General features: G+C 40.0%; 1 protein-coding gene and 1 long non-coding RNA gene across 4 annotated transcripts in view; one reads left to right on the top strand and one right to left on the bottom strand.

Moving 5' to 3' along the window:
• Window positions 1-22145, top strand: part of KLHL2 (kelch like family member 2) — a 97717-nt gene that overhangs the window by 54360 nt on the left and 21212 nt on the right. Inside the window, exons 5-6 of the mRNA XM_077846566.1 lie at window positions 890-1052; window positions 19341-19450. Coding sequence (XP_077702692.1) covers window positions 890-1052; window positions 19341-19450 — 273 coding nt within the window. The remainder of the gene's footprint in view (window positions 1-889; window positions 1053-19340; window positions 19451-22145) is intronic.
• Window positions 890-22145, bottom strand: part of LOC144282662 (uncharacterized) — a 46052-nt gene continuing 24796 nt past the window's right edge. The window contains exons 4-5 of one of the 3 annotated variants that reach the window (XR_013351160.1): window positions 17670-17718; window positions 9546-11605 (exon numbers count right to left, since the gene is read on the bottom strand). This is a non-coding gene — a long non-coding RNA (uncharacterized LOC144282662). Of the gene's footprint in view, window positions 1661-9545; window positions 11606-17669; window positions 17719-20111; window positions 21321-22145 lie in introns of those variants that run through there. The other 2 variants (XR_013351165.1, XR_013351162.1) reach the window with 2 other exon arrangements.

A 22145-nucleotide genomic window follows, 5' to 3' on the forward strand; every position in this document is an offset into this window, starting at 1 on the left:
TTTATTTTTTTCTTTTGGCTTTTATAAAAGAGCAGCAGATGTTCAAGAACTTTTTCTTTTAAATGAAGTTTTCCTATTTAATTTGACTTTCAAATGCGGTACTTAACATAGCTTCACACTAATTCACTTACAAGAAAAAAATGTTTCCATTATTGACCTCTTTTGAAAAGCAGTTGTAGTATTGGATGTAGTGTTGATAGTGAAGATACTGGTTAAATCCTACAGAAAAACTTATAATTAATACAAAATCTCTTGGAGTTATTTGAATACAAATTAAAAAGTTAGTATTAGGTAATTGCATTTTGTGTTTTCCTTTTTAGCACATTTATTACATTTTAGAGAAAGTGCTTATACTGAGACTGTTGAATTTAAAATTGTACTGTCCTCTAAGGAAAGCAGTTTATTGTGTTATTCAGACAGTGGGAGAGCAAAATGAGGCTTTGCTGTGGTATGTATTACTTTGGGCTCAGGCCTTCCCCACAAATCACTGAAGCTCATGACTTCTTGAATTGAGGGTAAAAAAAGACCATTTCCACTGAACCATAGCACCCCCTAGCATGCTAATAATTTATGTTTTTAAATTCAAAGGTACATTTTGTTTGTGCTTATAAAAAAGAACCATTAACCTAATATGACCTGGGTATTTCTTAGGTTCAAAGACCAAGACAGGATCTTTGACAGATACTCTGTAGAAATCTTGGGGAATGTGGGGCATCACCCTTTTTGCAAATGTTGCGTTCCTTTCCATGGAGCGTTTGGATCTGTGGACTATTTGGGTCTGGATGCAGATCACAAGTTATGGCTGCATATATTGTGATCTGTAGAGGAGTGCTAAATAGTGAGTGTTCCCCCATCCACCTGCCTAACTGGACTTAATTGCATGTTGCAGGTACTTCTCCCCGCAGCTGGTCTGTTACAGTTACAGGATGTAAAGAAGACTTGCTGTGAATTTTTGGAATCTCAGCTTCACCCTGTCAACTGCTTAGGAATTCGGGCTTTTGCTGATATGCATGCATGCACAGACCTCCTGAACAAAGCCAACACCTATGCAGGCAAGTGGAATAGACTTTGGCTGACTTTGAGACGGAGGAGTCTAGAACTCCTGAGTTCTGATGTAATTCTGTAGTGATTTCTGGAAAGTTCTATCATGTTTCTGGATCTGGACTTTATAAAAATACATTTAAAAACTTATAATGTGTCACTACCTAACTGAAGCATGTTTATAAAATTCTGAACTTAAAAAGAACCCTAGAAATTGGTATTGGGCCTAAAGAATAGCTAGTTTTATGCGAGTACTGCATCCCCATGTCTTTATCTTTCAAATCATCAAATTAACAGACATATGAGGAAATGTTTGCATATGAAATTAAGTCGTTTTATCCCTGTAGCTGTGTACACCCTTTTCTTGAAGCCACAGTTTTGTGGCTTAAAAATTTTCAAGGCGATGAAGTCTAGTTGCCTTTGGGCAGAGTGGAAAAGTAGATCCAGAATATAGGCGTCTTTCTTCTTTGACACTAGTTCCCAGGCCCTCCCGTGGCAGAGGGCAGCCCATTGCTGTTACCAAGGAAGCCATCACTCTGGTTGCTGTATAGGACCCTCTGATCTCCCATCTATCTCTCCAGTCCAGGCGGAGAGTTGCTTGTTAAACTTTTGAATGTAGCTGAAGTACAAAAAAGTAACCCTTAATTTATTTGGTCTGAGTTTATAAGCATTTAAAAAATACATATTAAAAATGATTATTAGGAAATTTCTAATTTTTTAACCATCTTTGGGAAGATAAACCTGGTGGAAGTTATAACCCACCATCTCTTCCTGTATTTGTGAGCCCCAGTAAGAACAGTTATTATAGAACCTACCATGACCACTGCCCCTTAATATGCATTAGAACCTCAACTTCCTCCAGCCTTCAAGTGCAAGAGCCCCTTGTCTCAGGTCCGCTTCACGGTGCTTACTCGGACGAGTAGGGGACACTGTGGCACGTAGACCTGGATAAGGGTGTACGCATGTGTGCACATGTATGTATACATGTGCATGCACAAAGCATTGAAGAGGAATGATGCTAGAATCTCTATGGTATTTGCCAAAGAAATAATGGTAAGGTGTTAGAGAAAAAGAAAACCCACAGTGCTGTGGTGAGACATAGTGGGTCCAGGAAATTTGAACTTTATAGATTTCTTTGGGGTGGCCTTGTTGGCCTGACTACCTTTTATAAAATTCTTTCAGTGGGAAAATGTGATCTGAATTTCAGAAAGCTTGTTTACAGATGAACTTTCAGCACACAACTCTTCTGTAAGTTGGGGAATGCCTATAATATGTAATGATATTCATGTAATCCTTTTGAGTAGGATGAGGCATTTTAAGAAAAACCCAAGACAAATTTGGATTCACCGATGTGTTCCAGTGTTCTTCAGCTGTTCTTCAACTAAATAGAAAATTTTCTCTCTAAATCTGCAAGATCCATTCACTCTAGACATAACGTGCCCATTATAAGTGATTTCTATTGGGAAAATAAAGGCGGCTTGTATATTTTTTTTGATAATTTTTTTGTTCATGAAACAATCACTGTTTAACATATCTTTCCTGGGCAGCTAGTTGTCTCACATGACTTGATACACATTACTGACTTTTAAGAGATAGGGAAAGGGACTGGGGACAGAATGAGTAAACAGGATTCATGCAAAAGATGTCCACACATAATTCACATGATGTACTGGAACTCTTAGTTCTGCTTCTCTCAGAACCAACTTATGTGCCGTGTGTTTAGGAGATTTTTATCACATTTAATTATTTCTTTCTGTTATTTAAAATCTTAAATGTATTGTAGCACACTACAGAATGTGAAGAGTTATCCACCAGAATTTAAACCCCTCTGTGTCTTAGTTTGTAGAGTCCTTCATAGTTATGCAAAGAATTTTTTGTGGACAGTTTATGTCCTTTTCAACAAAATTATAAAGAAAAATTAATTCTTAATTTGTAAAAAAATATTTATTTGAGAGAGAGAGAGTGTGCAGGATTGGGGAGGGGCAGTGGGAGAAGGAGAAAAGCAGGCTCCCCACTAAGCACAGAATGCTATTCGGGGCTCGATACCATGACCCATGAGATCATGACCTGAGTTGCAAACCAAGAAAGAGTTGGATGCTCAACTGACTGAGCCAGCTGGATACTCTTAATTCTTACTGTTTAATGCACTATATTTTATTTTGTGTATTTATTTCTAAAGATTTATTTTAGAGAAAGAGAGAGGGGAGAGGGGCAGAGGGAGAAGGAGAGAGAATTTCAAGCAGATGCTGCTGAGTGTGGAGCCCAACACTCGGGGCTGAATCTCATGACTCTGAGATCATGACCGGAGTCGAGACCAAGAGTCAGACGCTTACCTGACTAAGCGCCCCCATCAAAGCCTAGTCTTAAAGGATATACTGCTTTTATACCACGCTTTTGAATCTTACATTTGCTCGAGTTTATAAGTAACATTTAACGACATCTTTTATTATGAAAAATTGCAACACGTGAAAATAGCACAGTACTCATCATCAAACATTAAGAGTTGTCAATTCAAAAAAAAAAAAAAAAGAGTTGTCAATTCATGGAAAGTCTTGTTTCAACTGTATACCCCTCTGTTATTAACTATCCCCTTCCTCTGTTATTATTTTTTACATGTAAACTTTTTAATGAAATCTGAGCGGCAAGTCTACATCTTGATGAATTTTTGCATCCTCTTGTGTTATTTGACACAATTCTGTCATTATTTCATCTATTTCATTCTTATAATTTATTTTTTTAAAAGATTTTATTTATTTGAGAGAGAGAGAGCATGAGCTCTGGGGAGGGGCAGAAGAGAGAAAGAAGCAGACTCCTCGCTGAGCAGGAAGCCCTACTTGGGGCTGGATCCCAGGACTCCAGAGATCATGACCTGAGTGAGCTAAGGGCAGACCCTCAATCGACTGAGCCACCCAGGTGCCCCATCCTTATAATTTTAGAGAAATAAAATCCCAGTGACCAACTTCACATAGAGAATCTATTTCCATATACTTTGATACATTAATAACAAACTTTCTAACGTAAATAATTCAGAATAATACTAAAAAACAGTTCTTTCTAGTGAAAATATCTGGTTGTTTATATTTTAAGCAAATAGGAGGTGGGGAGGTAAGGAGTCCGCTCAGAAAGAGAACTGTTTGTTTTCCTGGTGTGAACAAATAATTGTTTTTTAGCCCTTCCTCCCTTCCTTTCTTTTTACAATTCAAGCACTTTGTGCATCCAGAAGATCTACTCAAACTCCTAAATTACTTTCAAATTCAAATCACAGAGCGCCTGTAAGTATCTGAGAGAGTGAAGTGGGACAGTGGCATTTGAGAAAGTTAACACCTTTTTTTATTTTTCCGTCCTAGATGGTGGGCTGAATAGGGCCTGTGACAGGTAAGAAAGAAAGAGAGAAAGGAAGGAATACAGAGCAATAGAAGGGGTTCATACAGACAGACAGACAGACATGGAAAGAAGGAAGGAGAGAAGGGAGCCGACAGAGAGAAAGGATGGGGAAGAAAAGAGGGCTCGCTTCACCTCAGGGTACTTTCGGATCCCAAGCATCCCTGTACTTCAGAGGCTGGAGCACTCCTGTCCTTGGGAAACTCACAGAGATTCTGGACATAAGATCTGCTCCATTGGTTTCTCCTGCAGAGTGGAAATGAGTTCTCTGGTGTTAATTAGAATAAATTAAATTGTACAGGTGTGATGAAAGAATTAAGGTGTTCCATGGAAATCTCTTCTATGAACTCATGCTTATTTTTCATAATATCACATTTAAAAAAAAAGATTTTATTTATTCATTCATTAGAGACACAGAGAGAGAGAGAGAGAGAGAGAGAGAGAGACAGAGACCCAGGCAGAGGGAGAAGCAGGCTCCATGAGGGGAGCCCGACGCAGGACTTGATCCCAGGACTCCAGGATCACGCCCTGGGCTGAAGGCGGCGCTAAATCGCTGAACCACCCGGGCTGCCCTAATATCACATTTCTAAAGAAAGTAAAAATGTGAGAAACTAGTGGGCAGGGTAGAAAGTCTGAGCAGGGAGGGTGTAAATCCTTGCTGCTTGCCCTGCTACACTCCGTGGCTTCAGCAGCTGATGCTGGCGGTCACAGCCTGCCACGCTGGCCCACGCTGGCCCACGCCGCTTCACCGGGGCATGTAGCGATATGTTCTCCAAATGGGAGGCAGTTGAGGGTGACAGACCAGCCAGGTTAAATGATCTGCGTGTTGAGGCATGGGGTTCTGGACTGATCAGCCTTTGTAATGCTCTTGAATGAGTATTTTCTTAGCTAAAAAGCTATATGAGATTATTTTTGCTTCATGCCTACAGAAGAAAAATTTCACACCTAATTCCAAGTTGTATAGACTTGTTTGGCTAATGCTGGCTCGTGGGTGCTTTTACTTCCCATGTGTTTTGAGTGGTGCCCGTATTTTAACAGTTTCCCAAATCACAAATACCTTTGTTTTTAGCATTTTCTCCAGGATAAAAATATAGAGGAGATAAAAACTGAACCTACTAGTTTCAATGCATTTTAATAGTCCCAGACTGTTCTGGAAGTTAGATTTTAATTTTAACTTGAAATAAGAATTTTATTTAGCCTTCTGTGGTGACGAAAGTTGCCGGTTGTAGAACTGTAAGTATTTCAAACAGATGTAAGGAAACAATAGATTTAGATTTTTCATCATTCCTTCATCTCACCTCTCCCCACACTAAAATTTTGCGAAGCTACTTGGCATCAGTTCTTAGTGATCTCTGGGGAGATTTGCAGTACGATTTTCAAGCCAGTGTTCCAGCTGAAATTCTGGGATCGGCGAACACTCCACGTTCCTCAGTACAAGAAAACCTGCAAAGAAGTCTTCTCCAGTCACTGACATACTTTGAGTTTCTTTTTCGCCCTCCTCTTGCTCTTAACCCTGTTGTCTGTTTGCATCTTGGCCTGCGTGGCCCTCCTTATAGCCTTTCCACAATCCTGGCACAATGACCATTTTTATATGCCCAGCTGTTTTCACGTTTCACGTGAGTCCCCTCTCCCTAGGTCTTAAGTGAAATGTTGCTTTCCCCTGACACCTGTGTGTCGGGGGCAAACTCCCTCAGGGGCCTACTCCCCCAACCCACTGGGAAGGCGGGTAAAGGGGTATGGTTCAGATGGTCATTCCGTCCCTGTCACCATCCTTGGCTCTACGCCGACTGGCTGGCGGCCTGCAGCCTGTTTTCTCTCCAGGCCTCCACGTCTTCTTGTGTCTTCAACACCTAGATTGCCTCTTCCCTCTCTTCTTCCTTTCTTCTGCTGTCAGCAATCTCAGAATCTATACTCTTGGCTTCCTTGAGACTTCCTGCTGAAACTTGCTTGTGACCACCATCGTTCCTCCATACACCCACCTGCCACCTTGGAACGCAGTTCCAGGGCGTGTTGAACTTTGTTGGTATTTAGAACACCTGGTTGGTGTTTGAAACAGCTTTGTGCTGACATCTTCCTGCCTCCTCATGCTCTTGTGTTACTTCATAAATCTGCTCTCTGATGCCAGTTACCCAGCAATCTCTTGGCCGTTCAGCCTAGACTCAATGCTCTGTCCTTTCAGAGCCTCCTTGTTTATGTGCCTGCCTTTACCCCGGCCACTGTGGGTGGTAAGAGTCTCAGCGCGATTTAACCCCCGCTTACAAGGAGTTTATAAGCCAATAATATTCCACTTACACTCATATTCACTGTGTCTAGATTATGCCTTATTCTCTGTAAAAGTAGTTCCCATAACATTTTATTTATTTATTTATTTTTGCAATCAGTCTGCTTCAATCATTTGCCCATCATTCTGTAACTTATTAGGCCAGGAATCACTGCCTCGGGTGAACATCTGTCAAATTAAGCCATGATTTTGAAAGCTGCCCTTTTGAAATAACCTTGTGTTGAGAAAGTGGTTTTAATAGTAGTATTACTGGCCTTGACTGTGTGATATGCATGCTAACGAATAGGTGCTGATTATCTGAGGATCTGTTGAAATGTTAATCTACTGATCCAGAAGATTCTTCCTTTGGAGAACTGTGAAAGCATTTGATGTACAGCAGTTCTTGATGAATCCATGCGGACTTAATTGATGCTTCTTGCAGGAATTAATCATTTTTACATTTTTACATTCATTATAGTTCTCATTTGTGTCCTAGTCAGCGACATGCAATCTCTCCACTCTGCTTTGGGTTGATAGTTTTTCTCATTCAGATGACTTAGCTGTTTCAGGTTTCACCAAAACTGTCTGTTAATGGAGCTGCTGGAGATATATATGTAATTTTTTTCCCCTAGAGATTAGTAGTATTCAGAATGAAAGAATCACAGAGTATTTGCACTTGTAGGGACCATAGCGGTTATCTAGTCTAAAACTTATTTTATTAATTAGGTTACTGAAAACCAGGGAGATTTTTATTTTCCCAAAAACACTCTGTCTCTCAGGGATGAGCTGTTTGTGGGTCTAAAGTGCTGTTGTTATCCAGGTACTTACCCTCATTTCTCAGATGGAATTCCGTACTACATGGAATATAGAGGAATTATAGGAATCTTCGTGGCACTTAATTTTGATCAAAAAGGTATTGGGTGTTGAGAATCAAACAAAAAGGGTACTTTGTAGCTTATCACTAGGTGCAAAACTGAAAAGGCAAAACTTTAGACTTTTATTATTGATTCCATTGGACTTAATTTAGGATGAGGGACCAGAGCTAATGAGCCCAGTAGACCTGGTGTGACCAATCCTTAGGAAAAAAAGGAGAGACAGTCCTTTCATTTCTTGATAATCTTATTTTAGTTGCAGAAGGGAAGCAAACAGGAAAGCTCATCTGTCCTAGAGAGTGAAGAGAATCCTTATATATAGGGAAGAATATATGTGTACATCATATAGGTTCAATATATGTGTAATATATTAACGTATATTGTCACAATGAAAGTGTTTAGGGACGCCTGGGTGGCTCAGCGTTTGAGCACCTGCCTTTGGCTCAGGGCGTGATCCTGGGATTCAAGATCGAGTCCCACATGGGTCTCCCCATGAGAAGCCTGCCCCTCCCTCTGCCTGTGTCTCTGCCTCTCTTTGTGTGTCTCTCATGAATAAATAGATCTTTTTAAAATATACATATATGTGGGGATCCCTGGGTGGCGCAGCGGTTTGGCGCCTGCCTTTGGCCCAGGGCGCGATCCTGGAGATCCGGGATTGAATCCCACGTCAGGCTCCCGGTGCATGGAGCCTGCTTCTCCCTCTGCCTGTGTCTCTGCCTCTCTCTCTCTCTCACTGTGTGCCTATCATGAATAAATAAAAAAAAAAATTAAAAAAATATACATATATATATTTAATATATATTGCACATTCATGATATAGTCTCTACTACTGGGAATTATGCCCTACTTCAGTTATGGGATTTGTTCAGAGAAAAGGAACTGATTATTGAATGCCAGCATAACCCGGTTAGCTTTGCTCAGCAGCAGTGGTAACCTAGTAAGGGCAAATTACTGAAGTCACAGTGAAAACTCTGTGCCGTAAACAGAATAATCTGTCAACGTGCGAATGAAAGGATTGGAAACCATAGTTGAGGTTATTAACAGAGAGCCAAGGTAATGAAGGTAGAGAGGAGGTGATTGAAGCCAGACTGGGGATATGAGAAGTAACCCCGAGTATGAGTAGAGGAAACAGACTGAACTCTGACATGATCTGCTCTTTAGCATTACATTTTGAGTAAATATGTTGTAAGTGCATTTGGTGTGTGTGTGTGTTGTTTTTGTTTAAAGTTTTTTTTTTTTTTTTTAATTCAATTCATGAGAGACACACAGAGAGAGAAGCAGAGACACAGGCAGAGGGAGAAGCAGGCTCCATGCGGGGAGCCTGATGTGGGACTCGATCCTGGGACCCCAGGATCATGCCCTGGGCTGAAGGCAGGCACTAAACCGCTGAGCCACTCGGGGATCCCCTGGTGTGTGTTTTTACTGCCAGTGTGCAGTAGCTGTTAATTTGTTCTGTACCTTCCTGAGGTGCAGTAAACTGAATAGGAAATCACTCAGTGAAAAGGAAGAATTTCTTATCTTGGCTTAGTGACAGGTATCAGGCTTGTATTAGTCAAACCAGTCCAAAGATGTTAGAGTCTTAGCTGATAGTGTACTCAAGAACAATATCGTAACTGTGTCTAGAAAGATGTGATTATCTCATTCTGTTCTTCCTGGGTCAGGCTAGATCTGTGAAATCGAGTTCATTTTCAGGTTACGTGTTTTGAGAGAGACTGACACATGGAAGCCCTGAACTTGGAGATAGGATGATGGTGAAGACATGAAACGAAATTATACAAGGAATGGTCAGAAGACTTAGGAATTTATAAACCATAGGAAGAAAATTTAGAATACAAAGCTCTGTAAAAGTTTGAAGGAACTTCATGCATGGAGAGAGGTTAATCTGGGCAGAGGTGGCATCAGTGTTACAAAATAAGAGGGAGGAAGGTTTTAGTACAACATAAAGCAGAACTTCCACTTATAGTAAGTGTTCAGGAATGGTGTGACTGCCTTGCTGCCTGTTGATGTGCACAAAATGTACCAGATACCCATTGAATATGAAAATTTTAGAAGTTACTCTGACATAAAAGCTGTGTCAGGGGACCTTTCAGATCCCTTATACCACTAAATCTTATGATTTCCTCTGGCATTACAGAAAAAAAATCCACAGGATTTGTGAAAGAATTTATTTTAGGGTTTAAGGAGAGGAAGGAATGTAGGAGGGGGAAAAGGGGAGTTCTATAATGAGTATGGAGTTTCGCATTTGCAAGATGAAGTAGTTCTGGAGGTTGCTTTCACAGCAATGTGAGTTTGCTTAAAACTTCTGAACTGTATACTTAAAAAAGGTAAAGATGGTAAATTTTATGTTATGTGTTTTACCGCAATAAACAAGGAGAGGAAAGGGAATAAGGAATTGACTGAGGTTTCACTTAGCCTTGGAATGTGGATACTAGAGCCATTAAGACACCAAAGGACAGGAGGGCAAGCAGGTGTCCAGAGAAAGGTACTAACACTCTTTGAGGTGTAGGTGGGTCTCAGTCTTGATTGCTTGAAGGAGAATGAGCAGTGGAGTACACTATCAATTTTAGAAGTTCTCCAACTGGGCAAGTTTATTAGCAGTAGGCAAAGACAGCAGGCCATTGGAAGACCTTGATTTATTTTGAGGAGATAATCAGACTCAGCCAGATAATCTTTGCCAAGCATGCAGGCAAGGAGTGGGAAAATTCACAATGAAGAAAAATTCAGATAGTAGAGCCAAGGTAAGTGGCCTAAAGTGGTGAATCATGTGAAGGTTTTAAAGGACTGCTTGTATGTGTTGCTGGGTGTGTGGTTGCGGGTGGCTCTGTCTGTTTGAAAGAGCCATGGTGGTTAACCAGGTCATGTGGAGACTAAGAGCTGAAGATTCATATATTGAGATTTGGGAGAGAGGTTGAATCTGGGAGCATCCATACGGGGTGCTAGTTAAATATAACTGGGGACACACAAATGGGATGGAATGCTTCAGGGAGAACAAGCAGAAAATGAAAAGAGGGCTCAGGGCAGGCAGGACCATAGATAATGCCCAATTTTAGAGAGCTAATGGAGACAGACTGGTTAAAAAGATTCTAGGGGTGCCTCCCTGGCTCAGTTGGTACAGCATGTACTCTTGATCTCGGGGTTGTAAGTCTGAGCCCCACTTTGGGTGTAAAGATTACTTAAAAAACATAAAAGCTTAAAAAATAAAGTTTAGAAAAAAGTATTCTAGAATCCAAACTGGGAGAGACTGCAACACTATGCAGGGCTTAAGACATTTTAATCCCAAGAAAAGGACTTCCAAAGAACAAAACAGGGGAAGGGTGGGCCAGAGGCTGTGTTGCAACAGATAAATATGTGATGTGCATCAAAATGCAGAGGCTTCTGTATTAAGATCTGCCCTAAAGAGGTTTGGTATGAAGGCCAGCAGCGTAGGGAAGTGGCCTAAGCCAGGGAGGGTAAACCATTTTTTTTTTTCTTACTTAGGACAGCATTTCTCCACTCAACTCAAAACAATAAAATGAATTGTCTATAGCAACACTTTTCTTTCTAATTGGGGAAATATTTGTTTTTAATCATGGTAGCATAAGACATTCCTCATTTTTGCCCCACCATCTCCAACAAGTTTGTGTGTGTGAGTGAGCACCCAGATTCCCCAGCTGTGTAAATGCTGCTGAAAGTGACCATTTCTTTCTGGCCCTATTCAGAGTACTAAATCTGGAGATCCAGACTAGGAGGCAGAAAGTCTGGGAAAGTGGTACATAGCACTTTCTGAGGACATACATGGGACATAGTTCCTACTAACTGTGTGGTAGATTTCCATCAAGACGCCTGCCCAGTAGCTGCTGGGAAAGCCTCTCTCTTGGATCCTCTCAGTAGGCCTATGGGCACCTCCATCCCCTGTGTGCTGTGCCCTCCACCCTCACAGTGTGGCCAGTTTTCTGTTTCTGCTTTTGTAGGAAGTGGCAAGAGTGAGTTTTGGAAGATGACAAATAAGCACGTGCAGCAGGTCCAAATCCGTGGGCCAGGGAGAGGCCACAAACTTCAGCTGTAGCACCACCTTTGAGAAAACAAAAGAGAGGCTGTCAGCATTCACCTTGGTGTGTTGCAGGATAAAGACTGGCATACAAGCTTAAGATTTCTTCTACAGAAGGGAATAAGAAGCTTAGAGCAGATGTATCCATAGAAAGTCTAAGAAATCCTCAGAATCTCGAGCAGGGCTGAAAGAAGGTATTACTTCCCTGAAGACAGTAAAGACTGAAGGAGATGACTGCTGCTTCAAATGCAGAGACAGCAGCACACAACTCCAAGAAACATGAAAAATCAAGGTAACTTGGCACCACTAAAAGATCACAGTAATTTTCCCATAACCAAACCCCAAAACATCAAGATGCGCTTAAGTTTCCTGATACAGAATTCAAAATAGCTATTTTAAGAAAACTCAATGAGCTACAAGAAAACACCAATAATTTGGTGATTTCAGGAAGACAATACATGAATAAAATGAGAAGTTTAACACAGAGAAATCATAGAAAAGAACCAGCTCCAAAACAAATTTTGGAGCTGAAAAATCCAATGAAAGAAATGAAAAATGCAGTGGAGAGGATTAACAACAGACTTGATCAAGCAGAAGAAAGAATCAGGCAGGTTGAAGACAGGAAGTTTAGAACTGTCTGAAGAGAACAGGAGAAAAAAGAATGAAAAAGAGTGAAGGAAAGCTTTGTGATCTAGGAGGTACCATCAAAAGAGGACCAACTGGTGAATTACTGGAGTTCTAGAAGAAGAAAGGAAGAAGGGGACAGAAAGCTTATTTAAAAAGATAAGAGCTGAGAACTACCCAATCTGGGTGAAGATTTGGATATCTACGGTCATGAAGCTTGTATAGGCCACTAAACAAAATCAACTTAAAAGAAATTTTCTCTAAGACACATTATAATAAAACAGTAAAAAATCTAAGACAAAGAGATAATCTTAGAAGCAACAAGAGAGGGGAGAAAAGCTTGTAACTTAGAAGGGAGCTCCCATAAGGCTATCCGGGAGATTTCTCAGCAGAAATCTTACAGGCTAAGATATATCTCGTGGGATTCAAGGTGCCGAGAGAGAGAGAAAGAGAGAGAGAGAGAGACCCGCCAACCAAGAATACTTAATTTAACAAAGCTGTCCTTCAGAAATAAAGGAGAGATACTTTCTCAGACAAAAAAAGCTAAGGGAATTCATCATCACTAGACCTGCCTTAGAAATGCTAAGAGGAGTTCTTCTGGCTGAAATGAAATGATGCTAATTTTTAGTAATGAAATATAGTTTTCATATGAAAATATTCAACACATTGGTAAAGACAAGTATATAGTCATATTAAGAATACCCTAGAGGCACCTGAGTGGCTCAGTTGGTTAAGCATCTGACTCTTGGTTTGGGCTCAGGTCATGATCTCAGGGTCATGAGATCAAGCCCTGCGTTGGGCTCCACACTCAGTAGGGAGTTTGTTTCCTCCTCACCCCTTCCCTCTCCTTCTACCCCCCACTCAAATGCATACTCTTGCACACTCTTTCTTTCTGAGTAAATAAATAAATACATATTTACATATGTACATACATACATAGAATACTCATACTGTAATATGGTGTTGTGTTAACACTAGCATAAGATTAAAGGACAATAGTAAAAATAACTATAGCTACAATAATTTGTTAGTGAATACACAATATAAAAAGAGAGGCTTTTGGAGACTCAAAGATCATAAAAAGGCGAATTATGACCTCAAAACCATAAACTGTTGGAGTAGAAGGTAGAGTTTTTGTATGAGATTAAACTTTAATACTTATCAATGTAAAATAGACTGTTATATCTATGAGAAGTTTTATATGAGTCTCATGGTAACCACAAAACAAAAACCTACAGTATAAGTACAAAAGGTAAAGAGAAGAGAATAAAGCCTACAACTATGGAAAATTACCGATTCACAAAGAAAGAAGCAAGAGAGGGAGAAAAGAACAAAGGACATGCAAAACAGCCAGAAAACAATTAATACATGGAATTAGTAAGGTTTTACCAATAGTGACTCTAAATGTAAATGAATTGAATTCTCTAGTCAAAAGGCATATGTGGCTGGCTGGATTAAAAAAAAAAGACCAAACTATATGGTGCCTACCAGAGACTCACTTTAGCTTTAAGGACTCAGAGTGAAGGGACGGAAAAAGATATTCCATGCAAGTAGAAACCAGAAGAGAGCAAGTATAGCTATATTGATAGCATACAAACGATGTTGAGCCAAATATGAGAAGTAGAGACAGGGAACGTTATTACATAATGATAAAAGATTCATTATTACATAATGATGAAAGGTTCAGTTCATCAAGAAGATGTAACAATTATAAATACATATTACCCAACACTGGAGCATCTGAATATATATTAAGAAATACTAACAGACATTGAAAGAGAATTAGACAACAGTTATTTAATTTAATTATTTAATAGTGGGAGACTTCAGTATCCACTTTCAACAATGGATAGATCATTTAGACAGAGTATCAACGAGGAAACATTGGACTTGAACCATACTTTAGACCAGATAGACCTGATATAGAGCATTCCATTCCATCCAACAAGAGCAGAATATATATTCTCCACAAGCACACACAGAATGCTCTCCAGGATAGATCATAAATCACAAAAGAAGTCTTCATTTTGGGTATCTTTTCTGAGCACAGTGGTATGAAGCTAGAAATCAGTAACAGGAGAAACTAAAAAATTCACAAGTGTGAGGAAATTAAACAATACACTTCTGAACTGCGAGTGGGTCAAAGAAGAAATCAAAAGGGAAATAAATATCTTGAAGAGAAATATACCACACCAAAATCTATGGGATGATGCAGAGGCAATTCTAAGAGGAAAGTTTACAGTGATAAAGGCCTGTTAAGAAAAAAGATCCAAAATAAGCAACCTAATTTTACACCTCAAGGCACTAGAAAAAGAACAAACTAAACCCAGTGTTAGCAGAAGGAAGGGAATGACAAAGGTCAGAGTAGCAATAAGTGAAATAGAGACCAGAAAGACAATAGAAAAGGTCAATAAAATTAAGAGCTTATTTTTTGGAGTTTTTTTGTTTTTGTTTGTTGTTGTTTTTGCAAAGGTAAAATTGAGAAACCTTTAGCTAGATTAAAAACTGGAGACTCAAGTAAATAAAATCAGAAATGAAAAATGAGACATTACAGCTTATACCACAGAAATACAAAGATCATAAGAGTAGTCTCTTGTAAGTGCACTTATGTGTTAATATAACCAGAAGAAATGGATAAATTTCTAGAAAGATGCAGCCTGCCAACACTGAATCATGCAGTAACAGAAAATCTGAACGGAACAACAGCAAGTGAGGAGATTGAATTAGTAATCCAAAAGGTCCCCAAAAGAAATATCCAGGACAAGAAGCTTCACTGATGAATACTATCAAACATTTAAAGAATTAACACTAATCCTCCCACTCTTCCAAAACATAGAAAAGGAAAGAATACTCCCAAACTTATTTTGTGAGGCCAGAGTTAAAACTGATACCAAAGCCAGATAAGGACATTATAAGAAAAGAAGATTACAGTCCAGTATTGCTGATGAATATGGATGCAAGAATTCGTATCCAAATATTAGCGAACTGGGTTCAGCAGCACATAGAAGAATTCTACACCATGATCAGGTGGGATTTACCCAAAGGATTCAAGGATAGTTCAACATCCGCAAATCAGTAAATGTGGTACAACACATAAATACAATGAAAGATAAATACTGTGTGATCATCTCAGATGCTGAAAAAGCATTTGGCAAAATACAGCATCCTTCCATGAGAAACTCTCAACAAATCAGGTATGGAAGGAACATACATTAATATATTAAACCTTAGTTTAGTAAAGGTCATTTATGACAAACCCATAGTTGACTTCATACTCAGCAGTGAAAAGCTGAAAAGTTTTAAGATCAGGAACAAGACAAGGATGCCCACTCTCACCACTCCCGTTCAACATAGTCCTGGAAGTCCTGGCTGAGCAGTCAGGCAAGAGAAAGAAGTAAAAGGCATTCAATCAGAAAGGAAGAAGTAAAATTGTCTTTGCAGATGATATGATTTCAAATATGGAAAATCCTAAGATCCCATCAAAAAAAAAAAAAAAGACTAGTAGAACTAATCAGCAAATTCAGTCAAGTTCTAGGATGTGAAATTAACATGCAAACGAGTTCTATACACTAGCAATGAAATATCTGAAAAACAAAACAATCCCATTTATAATAGCATCAAAAATAATAACGTACTTAAGGAATAATCCGAACCAAGGAGGCAAACAATCTAGACACTGAAACCTACAAGACTTAGATGAAAGAAATTGAAAAAGATACAAATAAACGATATCCTGTGCTCATGAATCATAAGAATCACTATTGTTAAACTGTCCATGCTGCTCAAAGCCATCTATAGATTCGGTGTAATATCTATCAAAATCTCAGTGGTATTTTGTTCAACAAATAGAAAAAAAAAATTTATGGAATCATGAAAGACCGCAAAGAGGCAAAGCGATCCTAAGAGAACAAAAATGAAGGCATTACACTTTCTGATTTCAAACTGTATTACAGAAGTATAATAATAAAAAGAGGGTGGTCCTGGGATAAAAGTTGACACATAGACCACTGAACAGAATTGAGAGCCCATAAATGGTATGGTCGGTTAAACTCACAAAGGAGGTGAGAATATACAGGGGGAAGAGAGAGTTCCTTCGATAAATGATGCTGGAAAACTGGACAAGTACATGCAAAAGACTGAAACTGGACCATTTCATTATACATGCACAAAAGTAAACTCAAAATGGATTAAAGACCTAAATGTAAGGCCTGAAACCATTAAACTCCTGAAAGAAAACATAACCAATATTTTCTTCGACAGCAGCTTTCACAGCATTTTCCTGGATATGTCCCCTTGGGCAAGGGACAACAAAAAAGCAAAAGTGAACAACTGGAACTACATCAAACTATAAAAACTTTTAAACCATGAGAGAAGCCCTAAAACAAAAAACAAAAAGACAACGTACTAAATGGGAGAAGATACTGATGCATAATGTATCCTATAAGGGATTAACATCCAAGATATAAAAAGAACTCCTACAGCTCAACACCAAAAAAAACAATCTGATTAAAAAATGGACAAAGGGCCTGATTAGGCATTTTTTCCAAAGACGGTATAGGGGCCCCGGGTAGCCAACAGGTACATGAAAAGATGCTCAACGTCACTAATCATCAGGGAAGTCAAAGCCATAATGAGATATCATCTCACACCAGTCACAAAGGCTATTATCAAAAAGACAAGAAATAAAGGACAAGTGTTAGCAGGACAGGGAGAAAAGGGATCTTGGGTGCACTCTTGGTGGGCGTGTAAGCTGGTGCAGCCACTATAGATAACACTGGGGAGGGTTCTCAAAAAGTTAAAGATAGGGGGATCCCTGGGTGGCTCAGGGCGTGATCCTGGAGACCCGGGATCGAGTCCCACATCGGGCTCCCTGCGGGAGCCTGCTTCTCCCTCTGCCTGTGTCTCTGCCTCTCTCTGTGTCTCTCATGAATAAATGAAATCTTTTAAAAAAAAAAAAGAGTTAAAGATAGAAATAGTATATAATCCATTAATTCCACTGCGGGGATTCTAAAAGAGACCAAAACTAGTAATTCGGAAAGACATATGCACCCTGTGTTTATTGTAGCATTGTTTACAGTAGTCAAGATGCAGAGGCGGCCCAAGCACCTATCAACAGATGACTGGGTGAGGAGCAGTAGTGTGTGGATGCAGCGAGTGTGAGCCACGGAAAAGAGTGAAATCTTGCCATTCACAACAACACGTTTGGGCCTTTCTCAGGGAAGACAAATACCACACGGTTTCGCTTATATACGGAATCTGTAAAACACACACACACACTCAGCTGGAAGCAGTCTCTTAATAGGGAGAACAAACTGGTGGTGGGAGGGGGGTGAGATAGGTGAAGAGGATTAAGAGGAACAGGCTTGTAGCTGTGAAATAAATAAGCCGCAGGGATGAGAAGTACAGGTAAGGAACGTAGGCAGTAACAGCGTGGGAACGTACGGCAGATGCTAACTCCTCGTACCTTGGTGTGTCCTGCGGAACGTGCACGCTTGCTGAACCACGGTCATACGCTAGATGAAGCGAACATTAACATCGTCAGCTACCCCTCCGTAAAAGAATAATAGGAAAAAACATTTCCAACAGACGAAAATTGTGTCAGTTGGATTTTCGTAAGTCCATTATAAAGTCACATCACTTTATAATGATCCTAGGGCTGCTTATCACTTTTAAAGCCATTTTGTGATGAACCTTTTGTTAAAGTGAATCGTTAGGGGATTTGTGTAAATGCAGATTTTGAAGTGTTTCTGAAGGGGAAGCCAGCTGATCCTTTCTATGGTACCTGGAAACACATTTGAAGTGAATCTTTACCTCGTCTTTTAATAGATGACTGTTAGAATATGGTTAATTGGGAAGACCTAGAAAATATCTAGGTTTCCCGGCAAATTTTTGCTTTAGGACTTAGGGATGACTGTACAGTAAGAGCTAGATTATTGAGTCCTTACTCTCTACCATACACAGTTCTAGGTGCTTTATAGACTTGTAGTTTTTTAATCCTCACAGTGGTCTTATTAGGTAAGGTGTTACTATTCCCGTTTTATAGATGAGGAAACCTAAGCTCAGACAAATGACATAATTTGCCCAAGGTTTTACAGGAGCTGGGATTTGACTCTTGTGCGTCTGACTCCAAAGCCTGAACACATTTCCCTGTGAACTCACACTTTGTAAGTGGCTGCTGGATTTGCAGGAAAGGTTACTTTGTAAATGATTCATTTTTAAAGTTGTAAAGTCATTGATTATTTGAATAGTTCCCCTCCCAACCCCCGTTTGGAGTTGTGGGTATATGTGTGAGATCAAAAAAAGGCTTTCTGTAGTATTTTAAGAATTACTGGTTTTACCAGTTTCTGGAAAGGAGTTGAGGGTGTAAAATGGTATGATTTGGTCCCCGGGTAAACTGCCAGAGAATTGAGAGCTATCTATATTATAAATCAACTTTGTTTTTTTAAAATAATGGTCATATGTTCAGACTGAGCAGCATTTAACATTTCTTTGTTTAAAGTTTTCAAATAGGGAACCCTGGGTGGCGCAGCGGTTTAGCGCCCGCCTTTGGCCCAGGGTGCGATCCTGGAGACCCGGGATCGAATCCCACGTCGGGCTCCCGGTGCATGGAGCCTGCTTCTCCCTCTGCCTGTGTCTCTGCCTCTCTCTCTCTCTCTCTCTCTCTCTGTGACTATCATAAATAAATTTAAAAAAAATTAAAAAAAAATAAAGTTTTCAAATAAAGCGGGTTTCCCTCCTTATTCCATTAGGTTTGGAAGTATTTTACATTCAGGGGTGTAAAATGTACACCATGTACTTGATTTATGTCATCAATAGGTTTTACGTATTTCAATACTGAAAATCTTATTACCACAAAAGGAATACAATGTTAACTCAGAAGCCCCACCATGTGATACAGAGGCGGGCAGCTGTAGGATACCCGGCTCTCCTACCTGTGCCTCTACTTTCTTATTGAAGTAGAGACCACTTCCCCTGAGTAGCTGGTTTGGGTTTTGTTGGTTCTTGCCTGGAGGAAATACAGTTGTTTTTCCTCAGTCTTAGGTTAGATTAAGAAAAACCTCCTCCTTTTGAAGCAGTTTGAAGCTGGATAACACAATGTCGGTGTTAATGGATTTTATTTTTAACCTCCCAACAGAGCAGCATTTTGCAGATGTTGTACTTAGTGAGGAATTTCTCAATCTCGGCATCGAACAAGTGTGCAGCTTAATCTCAAGTGACAAACTTACCATTTCCTCAGAAGAGAAGGTAAGTACGTTTTTCTTTCTGGTATATAGTGACGGAGTACTTTTCCTTTTTTTTTTTTTTTTTAAGATTTTATTTATTTATTCATGAGAGACACACACAGAGAGGCAGAGACACAGGCAGAGGGAGAAGCAGGCTCCCTGTGGGGAGCCCGATGCAGAACTCGATCCCAGGACCCTGGGATCACACCCTGAACCGAAGCCAGAGGCTCAACCCACTGGGCCACCCAGGCATCCCTACTTTTCCCTTCTTTATTTCACTTTGTTTTGTAACTTTGTAACCCTCTATGTGTAGCAACAGCCAGTGATCTTTGATCTGGAAGTTATTACAGACTCAACTAGTTGACTTGTTGATTGTGCAGATTAGTTTCTTCAGGCCACAGGAAATGCCCTGAATTGCTAGATGTTAGAGTCTTGCACTCAACCCCCACACCAAGAACCAGCACACCTTAAACTGAGCCAAGTCCTTTTGGGTGCTGGGTTGCTTCCCACAGTTAGATGCCTCTAAAAATTATGACCTAAATGCCATATTTCTCAAACCAGAGTAGTTTCACCATTATGTGAGTGGGAAGAAATTATCAGGGATAACAAAGTAATAGCTTGTTCTAGACTGAGCATTCCTTTTTTTTTTTTTTTTTAAAGATTTTATTTATTTGAGAGAGTGTACAGCAGTGGGGGAGGGGCAGAGGAAGAGGGGAAAGCAGACTCCCAGCTGAGCAGGGAGCCCGATGCGAGCCGGGCCTCCATCCCAGGACACCACAATCGGGACCTGAGCCAGAATGAGGAGTTGGCTGCTTAACCGACTGGGCCACTCAGACACCCCACCTGTACCTTTCATATTGGTGGAGAAAGAATCTTCTGTTAGTGACTTTTATTCTTTGGGTGGGTGTTATATTCAGGAATTGGGGCACACAAGCTTGTGAACACACTGAATTTGGAGAAAGTGAAACTGTTTTTTTCTTTGTGTGCTTTGCATTTAAGGTTGTATGACCTGTAGCTTTATTCCTCAAAGTTATCCATCCTGCCTGGGCATAAAAAGACACATTTACTATTATATTTACCATATGAAAAAAAAGATGTGAAGAGTGGTTGTTAGGTATGTCATCTAGTGCTTGAGAAATATAGAGAGGAGGAAGACATTGCTTTGCTATTCATATTTAACAGACACGTATTGAGTGCCTAATGTGGACCAGACGCTGTCACAGAGTCACAGCTACGGAAATGTTAACAAAATAGAAATCTTTACTCCATAGGTTAAAGGGACAACCATTGGGATGAATAAATAATTACGGAATGCTGTAGAGGGTATCGTAGGAACATTTCATCATTCCTGGGATGGGGATGCTGTTAGCCTGGCTCAAGTTCTAAAAAAGTATATGAGTTTGCCCGGGAAGTCAGGATGAGTGGGCGTGGGAAGGGCATGCCAGGTAGGGGTAGAGTATGTGAATGTAAAAAGGGTGTGAAAGAATCATTGCATTAAGTTGGTTCAATATGTTTAGAGTCTAGGATATATATGTTTGACAGAGCGGTAGGAGATAGATGGGAAGATGGCATAAAATGTCTTCTCAGCTGTCTTAAAGAACCTTGACTTCATCCTCGTGATGAAGAAGATTCTTTAAAGGGTTTTAAGTGGTAGGAGAATGCTGTGGTAATACCCACATAATAGAAGTGGCATGAAAGCTGTCCGGATTTCCTACTGCTGCACAACAAGCCACCCCAAAGTGTATGTAGTGACACAAAACAATAGCCGCTTTATTATACTCACCATTCTGTGGGCAGAATTCACTCAGGGCACGTTGGGACAGCCTGTCTCTGCTCTGTAGTGTCTGGGCTTCAGCTGGCTTGGCTTGAATGTCCAGAGAGACCAGCAATGTCTAGAGAGACCAACACATTGGGACAGCTTATCTCTGCTCTGTAGCGTCTGGGCTTCAGCTGGGTTGCCGTGAATGTCCAGATTAGCCATACTGGAACTTCAGTCGGTCTGCACATGGTGTCTTGTGGGTCCAGAAAATCCACATTGGCTCCCTTCATTCACTTGTCCAGCTCCTGGACTGCAGTTTGGTTGGTATCTCTTTCCACTTCTGTCCTCTAACCCTCTCCCCTTCCCTGCCCTCCCTCTTTGGGGCTAGTTTGGGCTCCTCATAGCATGGTGATCTCAAGTAATCAGACTTCTTGCGTGACATCTGTCTTCCCCCAGATGAGCATTGTAAGAGACCCGAATGAAAACTGAAACGCTTCTTATCGACCAAGCTTAGGAAGTCACGCAGCACTTCTGCTGCATTTTTTTTAATTTTTTATTTTTTTATTTTATTTTATTTTATTTTATTTTATTTTATTTTATTTTATTTTATTATTTTATTTTATTTTATTTTATTTTATTTTATTTTATTTTATTTTATTTTATTTTATTTTATTTTATTTATTTTATATTTTATTTTTTTGGTGACACAGGGCCAACTTAGAGTCCCTGTGGCAGGTTCACTGCATAAGGTGTGGATACTCAGAGATGTGGTTTATTAAGGGACCATTTTGGAGACCAGCCGTCAGTAGTGTGCTGACTGAACCCAAAGTGGGGCAAGGGTCAGATAGGAGGATGTTGAGGTCATACCAGTGAGCAGTAGGGTCTGACCTAGGATGGTGGAGACAGGTGGAGAAGAGAGAGTAGAGCTGAGAAATAGTAGACAAAATTGACAGGATCC

Source organism: Canis aureus, chromosome 13 (assembly GCF_053574225.1).
Source record: "Canis aureus isolate CA01 chromosome 13, VMU_Caureus_v.1.0, whole genome shotgun sequence".
In the NCBI taxonomy this organism is placed as follows: domain Eukaryota; kingdom Metazoa; phylum Chordata; class Mammalia; order Carnivora; family Canidae; genus Canis; species Canis aureus.